Source organism: Aquila chrysaetos, chromosome 7, assembly GCF_900496995.4.
Source record: "Aquila chrysaetos chrysaetos chromosome 7, bAquChr1.4, whole genome shotgun sequence".
NCBI lineage: Eukaryota > Metazoa > Chordata > Aves > Accipitriformes > Accipitridae > Aquila > Aquila chrysaetos.
Window position 1 is genome coordinate 652,159 of NC_044010.1, and position 10,280 is coordinate 662,438.

General features: G+C 42.9%; 1 protein-coding gene across 1 annotated transcript; it reads right to left on the reverse strand.

The window, feature by feature from the left end:
• Positions 1-1,828: 1,828 nt before the first annotated feature.
• On the reverse strand, positions 1,829-2,839 carry LOC115343922 (olfactory receptor 10AC1-like). Its single transcript, XM_030020509.1, has one exon. It carries the CDS (start codon positions 2,837-2,839, stop codon positions 1,829-1,831), a length of 1,011 nt encoding a protein of 336 aa, XP_029876369.1.
• Between the last annotated feature and the right edge of the window lie 7,441 nt (positions 2,840-10,280).

The window sequence follows — 10,280 nt, forward strand, 5'->3', positions numbered from 1 at the left end:
CAGGTATTTGAGCATATCGATATCTCCTAGAAGGCAGGTTAGAAAACTCTGCTGTAGAACCCTACTCATCTTGGAAGGGACTTCTGGAGGTCGCTAGTCCAGCCCCCTGCTTGCAGCAGGATTAACTTCAAAGCCTGATTTGACTTGACAGGATTTGGAATTGATGCTTCAGTTTTGTCCTGTGCTCATTACAGTTATTTAATAGTATTTGATTCAAAGTACTTCTCTAATGTACTTCTAAAGTACTTCTCTATTAGTAAGTAATGTGCTTTTATTGAGACCCTCCCCTTCTCATTTTTGGAAGACCTGGCAGGTGATTAAAATGTTCACTACAACTTTGATCATTTTAAATAATGCAGCTCAACCTTTGCTCACAGCAATAATTAGGTATTCATTGACGTGAGAGCCAATATTCTGTGTTAATGTTTTAAGCTGGCTAGACTGTCAACTTGAAGACAGCTTCTAATGTGAGTTTTAAATTCCATATTTCTCTTTTGTCAGATGGCTCCAAGTTAACTTCCTTAGTTACAGTGACAATTTTTTACATTAGTCAAATCCACTTACTGTAATTTTTAATGATTGTAGCCCAGAGAAAGCAAATATCACTCTGCTCTCTCAATCTGCCAAGGAAGAGAGCTGAGGGCAGCTGACGTACTGAAATTCCTTTGGATTAGAGAGAGAAACAGAAACAAGTCTTTTAATTTTTTTCTCAACAATTTGATATGTAAGAGGGGGGTTTCTGAATAATAGGGTCTGTTTGGGGCTTTAAAGAGCCATGGGGGAGGGAAATATTAAATAAAATAATGAAGCTTCTTCTTTTCCCCCTCTTTCTGTCCAAAACTGATCTTCCCTAATTTTTCTGAATCATCCTCTTCCGCCTACATGTAGGAAACACACAAAACAACACTGCTTTGCACCTTTCAGATTCTTATGTCTGCTGCAGTCCAGCAGATTCATATGTCTGCTGTAACTCACTGGTTTTGCTGAAGAAATGACAATAACTGTAGCAGTGGTATTATTAATCTTATGATGATAGATTTCAATACTCCTCAGGCATCCTTATGTATATGATACAGGCTTTCCTGATAAAAGTCATGCGATAAGACCATGTCTTAGCCTTTATGTTGCCATAGGAACAATCCAAACCTAAAGCATCTCACTATAAAAGGAAAGATTGCTTCCTGCAAAACAGGCGTAGGAAAGTCATACTCTTGTCAAATCTATGGCACTTTCATTTTCATTATCTAGAATAATTCAAAGTAAGATGAGTTTACACTAATGATCTTTCCACTTGCGATGGGATGCTGGAGTGCAGCATTCTGCTAAATCTGGAGAAGACCACAGCTTAATTTCGATTTCTTTCTAGGCATGGGCTTTCTTCTTCTAACCTTCCAATGACCCTCTTTAGATTTTTTGTGCTGATAAACTTACCAGTCTGAAATTTTTTATTGACTTCCCAGTTTCCAGTTTCTACTTTCATCTTGATAGAAAAATAATGAAACCAATACAGCAGCTTTAAATGATTTTGTGTTGATCTTTCAATTGTGCTGAGATGACCATGAATGTAAGCTCGAGTATGTATGTGATCACAGAAGCAAGACTGCAAATTGATCAGAGTTCTTCTTCCTCACAAGTCACTAAAGCATTTCCCTTTAGGTAAAGCGTTATGTTAGAGACCTTTTGGTGGTGGTGGTGGTGGTTTTTATGTCTCATAAATGTATTGATGCATGTTGATCTCTGCCTGGATATTTGCCTTAGTGAAGTCTATGGAGAATCTGGTCCAAACATGGTTGTGGGGCTGTTTTCCCACAAGCACATGTTTGTTCTGCTAAAATTTACCACACGCACACATCACAGCTCTGATAGTACCCCAGTTCACCTGAGCTATTGTCCTCCTCCTCAACATTTTCCTGAGGACCCCTCTGATTTCCTTGTTCCTCAGGCTATAAATGAGGGGATAGAGTAATGGAGTGATGTTGGTGTAGACCAGAGACACCATCTTGTCTCGAGCTGGTGAGTAACTGGACTTAGGACGAACGTACATGAAGGTGGCACATCCGTAGTGTAGCAAGGTGATGGCCAAGTGTGAAATGCAGGTGGAAAGGGCCTTGCCCCTTCCCATGGAGGAGGTGACGGGTAACAAAGCAGCAGCAATGCAAACATAGGAGGTCAGGATTAGGAGGAAGGGCAGCAGCAGGAGGAGCACGCAGGCAGCCAGTAAGGGCAGCTCAGGGGCGTAACTCTGTGTACAGGCCAGGTGCAGCACAGCAGGGACATCACAGAAGAAGTGATTGATGCGATGCGACTGACAGAAAGGTAAGCGGAAAACAGCCACCGTCAACCCCAGGGAAACAGCGAAGCCTCCCAGACAGCACGCCGCGGCCAGCCTGAGGCAGAGCCCCTCGCTCATCACAGCCGCGTAGTGAAGTGGCTGGCAGATGGCAACGTAACGGTCGTACGACATGGCTACCAGGAGGAAGCATTCAGCCCCACCGAGTGCCACAAAAAGGTGCATCTGTGCAGCACAGCCTATGAAAGAAATGGTGCTGCCCTCCACCACTATCAGGCTGAGGAGTGCCTTAGGGACAATGACTAAGATATAGCAGAGCTCGATGACAGAGAGCTGACAGAGGAAGAAGAGCATGGGAGGACGGGAAGGCTCCATAACCACTGCCACGAAGATCATCACGTTCCCTGCCAGCGTGACCAAATGGACGATGAGAAAGATAAGGAAGAGGAGGACCCGCAGACAGAGCAGCTCGGAGAAGCCGAGCAGGAGGAACTCCACGGTTGCATCAGTGCTCCTATTGTCCCTCTCCGTGCAGCCTTCACATGGCATCTACAGGGAGAGAAACAGAAGGGAGACCGCTGAATTTGCCCTGATGCCTGGCAATCAATTGCATCTAGGAAATAATGGTGCGTTACTGTAGAACGAGTGTAGTAAAAGCTCAGTGTGAGGGGAGGAAGGTGATTTCATTTAAAAGCAAAACTGATTTCACTCAGTCACATTCGACACACTCTCAGACCCATATTCTCACAACCACCAAGGTTCTTGTGCCCAAACGATCTGCCTAGGATTCTTTGCCATGACATTGATGAAAAGGAATGTCAGCTGTTGGTTCTTCATCACTTATTCTGATTTGTTCTTAGATTGGTGACCATGTGCAGGTTTTGAACATGCATTAGATACCCTTTAAGAGCTGACACTGATTAGTCTCTCCATTCTGTCTTGCTTTTGAGAGTCAGCATTGGACTCTCCCTCCTGATGTGAGTGTCCTAAGAAGCTGCAGATGGTTGTGTTGGGATCTTGATGACCATCAACACCTAGGTCTTGCAGGCATGCTGCTACTGCTCCTTCCGCTGCTTCCACTCCCAGGCAGACCCGCTTGTTCTCTGTTCACACCAATACTGCAGTTCTCTACATCTGTGCCAGAGATGTACAACGACAACCAGAGAGTGAGCTGGAGCTTCTGCTTAACAATCTGACTCCGATTAATGGGAATTGTTCATATGGAAACAGGGTATCAAATGGAAGGGCTCAGTTACTAGACATGAGGATTCCAAAATGAGAGCTGACATTTTGGCTGCTTACATCTTTATGCCTGTTTCAGCCCTATGGCATCAGAGTTAAAGTAAACTAACTTCCAAACTCAAAACCAAAGATGTCCATGGCAACGTACTGTGTACAACAATTTTTTAAAGAAGATACAAAGCTAGTATCTTGGACTTAGAAAGAATGAGATCTTGCTTGTCACAAGAAGAACGGAAAGTTCCTAGGTATGTGGAGTGATGCAAAGCTGTTTAAGTTGTAAAGATCTAGAAAAGATAAGGATGTAGAGAGCTGTATAATAATAAATTAAATATACTGGTCACAGGTGAACAGTGCTCGTTTTTTCATGTGTTCATCATGTAATGCAATATTTACTACAAGGAGTAATTCCAATTCTTTCTACACTTTACTGTAAACCAGGAATAAAAGCAGAGATTCCTTGAAGACTTCTGCTCACATAAAAAACCCAGCAATATTTAAGTATGAAAGAAACTGGAAAATTACATGAAATATTCCAAGGCCATCCAGAGCAAATAGAAGGAATGGGAAATTGATGGAAAAAATTATTAGTGGAGACAGGGATTTTCCTGGAAAGAAAACATCTCAAAAAAGTTCCAGAAAGAAATAATCAATAAAGTTGAGGAAGTGAATCTGATAAGCCTACACGCCTTTGCCTTCATTTTTGCCACTACAATCTCTGGAACTTGCTGCCCCAAGGTTTCCTTGTGATCCAGTATCTCAGCAGGATTCAAAATATCTGGGGACTCAGGTGAATAATGAAAACATCCACAATTATATTACCTCGGGTGCAAAACTACGAATTAAATCTCTGTGCTTCAGAGCATAGCTCAGCAAAATGACTAAGTTAGGAAGAAACTTTACCATAAGCTCCAAGACAAAAAAATGGACAGTCAGTGAAGACCAAGAAGGAGCTCTTCAGAAAATGTAGAGGGAGCAGTGATCCTGCAGAAGCAGGTGACTCAACAAGGACTACTGCTAGACACAGTTCTCAGTGTTTATAAAGCCACGGCTAACTCCTACATCCACCTTTTGCTGCTGCAGGACCTCCCCAACAGCTATTCTAAACAGTCTGGCTATAAAGCTTTCTTGACGCTGTATGCAGGTAGTAGGTCTTCACAGAAAGCAGGAGTAATGGGTGGATACATGCTCTCAACACTGCAGACTCAATCACTCGGGACCAGCTGGGGCTCCCCTCACTCCAAGTACTGAGACTTTAAGAGGATTCTACTAAACACAACAAAGCTAAAGAGTGGGGAAGAAACAGAGGTTTCCCCTCCTTTCATTTGGAGCTGATCACTACAATGACAACATACCGTCTCTGGGTTAGAAGATAAAGAAATAGAGACTTCTTCCTCTTGATGATGTGCGTGGTTCAGTCTGGGGTGAGATTCTGTGTCTTGCCCAGTCTGGAGTCCCGTCTGGCTGTGAGTGTCCCTAGAGCCAATGTTCTCTTCCAGCAGTTCATAATCATCCTCTCTTCTCTTCTGCAGGACTCAGTTCCTTATATACAATATGACACAGAGGTCTTTCCTCTCCCCCGCCACCTCTGCCCTCCCTGCATGAATGACAGGCAGTTCCGTTCCTCCCAAGAAAAGGGGGTTGCAGTTTTTTCTGTAAATCCAGCAACAGGATGTAATTGCACCTTCAGAGGAAGGCAGTGTTGTAACACCCTCCTAGAGGGCTCTTGCTCCTTCCACTGAAGCAGTTGAAAGGAGCTGATTATTCATTGGGCTGGTTTGTACCTGAAATGGCAACGATTTAATTAACAGAATGCATTGCTGCTCTTCTTAAATAAAAATAAATCTGTGGGTCTTTAAATAAGTTTAAACCAAACTCACACTTAAAGACAAAGCAAAACAGATATAAAATCTTTAAACCCATCTGTAGAACTGTGTGTGGAGTTTTCACCAGTTCAGATAATCCATTATTTCTTACTGACTCAGATGAAATCACTGTTCTGCAGTGGATAGGACTGAGATTATTTGGGCCCAATTTACTTTTTTACCATTGTTGCATTCATTCCTGGCCACTTACACTGAAATAATGAGAGATCTGTAGGCTTATGTAAGTAGAAAAGAGAGGCAAAGTCAAGATTTTTGACTGCTAGAATGGAACTGTTTTCTCTTAACCCAGCTTGGCAGAAACACGTAAATACGGTACCTTAAGATTTTTCCCAGGACATGGTTTAGAGGAAGTCTACCTTTCAAAATATTCTTCTGTAATATTTTACCTATACGGCATAGTCATTCTGGGACAAAACTAGCCCACGCATCAGTACAGTCTGGGGACTAATTGTGTTGGGAGCAGCTCTGCAGAAAAGAACCTGGGCTTCAAGTGGACAGCGAGATGAACATGAGCCAGGAGGAGGCAACAAAGACCAACCTCATACTGGGCTGCAATAGCAAGAACATGGCCAGCAGGTGAAGGGAAGTGATTATTCCCCTTTATCTGTCACACACGAAGCCACATCTGGAACACTGTGTCCCGTGTTGCAGTCCCCCACACGAGAGATGACAACAAGCTCAAGAGGAGCACGTGATGTCCAAGGAGAGGCTGAGGGAGCTGGGTTTGTTCAGCCTGGCAAAGAGGAGGCCAAAGGGGGATCTAGCTGATGACTTTAGCTAGCTGTTGGGGAGCTATAGAGACAACAGAGTCCTCTCAGGGGGGCACAGTGAAACAGTCACAACATTTGCATCAAAAAAATTCTGATTGGCCATAAAGAAAAAAACGCTGCTTCTCACAAGGGTGGTTTGGCACTGGAACATGTGTCCTGGGAGGCTGGGAGGTCTTCCTCCTTGGAGAAGTCCACATGTTGCCTGGACAAGGCCATAAGCATCCTGACCCTAAGTCTGGAGCTAGCTATGCTGGGAGCAGGGTGTTGGACTAGAGACCTCCATAGGTCCCCTCCCATCTAAATCTTTCTTTGAGTCTATGATTCTGTTCAGCCTTGGTCAGACGTCCAGTATGGACAGGAGCAGACCTGTGTGTACCTGAGGAGCTTCACTGTCCCAAACTGAAATACTTGTGGAGTTTTGGTTCCTCCACGGCCACTAACTGGGATTCTGTAGTGTCACAATTTTGAAACTAGGCAGAACTTCAATGCCAAAGTTGTATTTAAGTGTTTTTACTCTTTTTTAAACCTATCATGTAACTTCTTGGAATTAAAGTTATGACAGTGGAGTCTATCCTCTTTAGTCTCTCACTTCACTTCCTTAACTTTCACCTTTTGAAACTTTTTTTTATTTCAACTTTTTTCCGTACACTTTTTGTGTTTAAGATGCCGCAAACAGTTCAGGGCACAGAATGTCCTTAAAGCATTTACAAAACTAGTTCTGAATCTGTCCGGAATGTCTAGATATTGTTGTATACTAATGAATAAAACAACAACCCTGAAGCCTCTCTCTGTGGCGTGTCGTCTCTGCAGCTGTAACAGGAGTAAAATCGAGAAGCTGGTTATTTTATAATTCCACCTAGCAAATTGGGCAGATTATAAGTGGAAGTAAATCTTTAGAGTGAAGAGTCTGTTTTAGTCAAATGCTTTGCAGAGTAAGATTGCTCCCTCTAGCAAATTCTGTGAGAATTTCAGACCACCTGATTAACTTATGTATAGTTTCTCTTTGTGTTATAAAATAAAATTGAGGGGCTTAGTTGCCATTTCTTACTTTAATTTATATTTATCCTCTTCTCTAACCCAAACCACAGGAGAAAATCTGCTACCTCAGTAACAATGTAAAAATAATTACAAGGAACTATTTTGACAAGTCAGTTCCAACTTTCTCATCTTCAGATGATCCTTTTCTGCTGCTGGACTGGAGGTGAACCTAGGTGAGTCAGCACGTACCCAGTAACCAATACCACACAGTCAGCAGTAATAAGCACTAATTTTTTTTTACCATAGTGCCCAGCCTTACACTGAAATAAGTCAGGCAAATTATTGTTTCAGTTTGTGTGTGTGTAGATAAGCTGTCATTTATTAACATGCAACTTACCCCTCCCCACAACGTTTCAACACACGCCTACACATTACCTCCAAAACATGGCTCACCAAATAGGGGAGCGTTAGCTGGAGTGAGGTATGCATCCCAGTGCCAGAACACACAGCAACAAGACAAACAACGAGCAGGAGAGGATGAGAATATGCATGTCAAAGCGACTCCATACTTCCTCCTCTAGCCCACACCTTTCAGGTTCCCAGCATTTTCATTGCATCAGCTTACAGCCAAATTCATAATAGATTAATAAAAGCTGCACGTTAGCATTAGTGTTTGCATGTCTTGAGTCTGCAGAATGTTAGAGAGATGCACCTTTTCCTTGCTGCAGAGTTCAGCCCTGCTCGCCTCCCCCGCACTCTTAACTGTGTGATTTTTTTTCAGTACACGCCTGCAAGGCTTTGGGACTGGCTTGCCTTAGGCCAAATTTGTATAAAGAGCTTCTTGGAATCCAGCTACAGTTAATGAATCACATCATATCAGTTTCTATCAGCAATTGCAACATACTTCAGAGGATGTTCCCCTTGGTCTTCAGAAAAAGGACCAGCGCCGGGCTTGCCTATCCACACCCGTGAATTGCCAGCCTGCTCCAAAGGCGGCCAGAGAAACAATAAAGATGCCCGGGAAGCATCACTGGGAAGTTTAGCATAATCTGGAGCAATCTGGACAAAAATAGAAACAGCTGAGACGTGTACCAGGAAGCCTGGAGGAGAGGGACGGCCAGTCCCAGCCACAGCCGAGGAAACGGCGCTCAGCCCAGACAGCCCTGCGGCTCTGACGTGATGGAGAGACGCAAAACTCTTCTGCAGGCAGAAAATAATGCTCGAGCAATATGAAGCAACTAGCCAGTAGTAAAAGATAATAAAGAGGATAAGAAAGATTTCAGGTCTTCTTTGCATGCAAAAGCACGGCGATATTGATCCTTTGGCAGTATCATACTGCTGTAGAAAGCAAAGATTTTGGCTTTAGCAGCTTCACTCATGTTCTGCCAGGTACCTTCACAAGCAGAAGCTACTTTGTTATTCAGAAGTGTTATGGGGTCTTATCTGATTAGAGAAATTAAGGCAGTTTTAAGGTGGATTGCTTGAATTGGTTTTGGTGATTGATAAAAAGTAAGAGTCACTCTAATGAAAATGTAACAGTGGCAATGTGAAAATAAACATTAATATAATTTGAGAAAGTGCATCTGTAACTCCAATAAAGCTGATTAGGATGTAGCTGGGCCAGAGGCTGGAAATTGCAGCATCTTGACAGAGACTTTTTAACAGGTACTGGTTCCCCATTCTGTAGTCAACATGAGTCAAGAAATGCTGCCTCCCACAAAGGCAAGACACTGAAACAAATGTGCATAGCCTTTAGGAGGAGCAGAGTTTCCTTATTCCTGTAATATTCAGAGCTTTCTGGGAACCGGGAACTGAAACTGGCTGAGGTGGTAACAGCAGGATGACAGGCATCAATTTGCCTTGGTGAGAAAAAGCATCACCCTGCTCTCGTTGAGTTTCTGTTGTTTGGCTTGATAAACACTGGCTGGGAATTCACTCTGGGAAAGATGCTGAACCATAAACCAACCAAAACAGAGTTTTGTAAAAAAAAGGGTAAGCAGCTTGGCAGCTGACTCCTCCTCAAAGTTTGTTAAAGGTGCCGCGTTTCTTTCACCTCATTGTACTTACTCATACTCTAACCCAGCCAAAGGCATTGTCTCACATCTCTGCTAAAAAAATGGTTGTATATATCAGTTAATACTATCATAGACATGCATGCTTTCCTATTCAGAAAAAAAAAGTGAAGTTACTGTAAAAAAACTGGTTTAGAATTAGAAAGAGAAAGGACAAATCTAAAAAGGGAAGTCATGAAAGAGGATGAAAAGATTTAAACTGAAAACAGCAAGTGAAAATGAAAAAGACAGACAAACTGAAAATTAGGCTACAGGCCCTGGAAAAGATTAACTTGAACTCCTGTAGTTAAGACAAGAAAGAAGGTGAAGGTAGCAAGGAAGGCTGACATTCTGAAGACAGTTCTAAGTTTCCTTGTCTGATTGAGAACTTGCTTCATGATTATTCTGGGTTTTCAGCTTTCCTGGGCAGCTGGTTGTTTCTGTGAAGCAATCAGTACAGATATCCTCAGCCCTTCACAGCCCTTAGGGTCATCACCCTTCACTAATTCTGAAAAACTTGAGGCGCCTGTTAGCTGTCCTTTTCAACTCTTCCTCTCACCATTGTGACAGCACGTCACATTAGGTGTCACACTGTGACCACTCCAACTTATCTACAACATCATTCAAGTTCTCAGCAAGATAATCCCATGAGCCTAAAATGGCAGGACTCGATGACACAAAATGACATGGCCTCATACTACTGTAGGGCAAGAGAAGAAGCATGACATAGTCACATATTGGTAACTAAAAACATACAAGAGTGAAAAAATGCCTGTGGAATAACAAGGACCTTAGAAATATTGGGATGGGGAAGAAGGTGGAGCTGGACCACCATGAAACCAAGTGAGAAAGTCCACCCCAGTCATGCGAAAGGAGTACATGCATGACACCAGGTGATGTTAATGGGGGCTGCAATTCCCTTCACCTCTGCCTTGGAAGCCTTTCCCTGTTGTTCAAAATGAGCTCCTGATCAGAGGAGATATCTGGAGAGTGCAACTCCTAATGTTATTGGAAGTTACTTTCGGATTCATTTGGACAACTTTGTGGATGTCTCTGTGGAACTAAT

Coding starts and splice junctions, on each gene's coding strand:
- LOC115343922 (XM_030020509.1), bottom strand. CDS start 2,839: ATGCCATGTGAAGGCTGCACGGAGAGGGACAATAGGAGCACTGATGCA.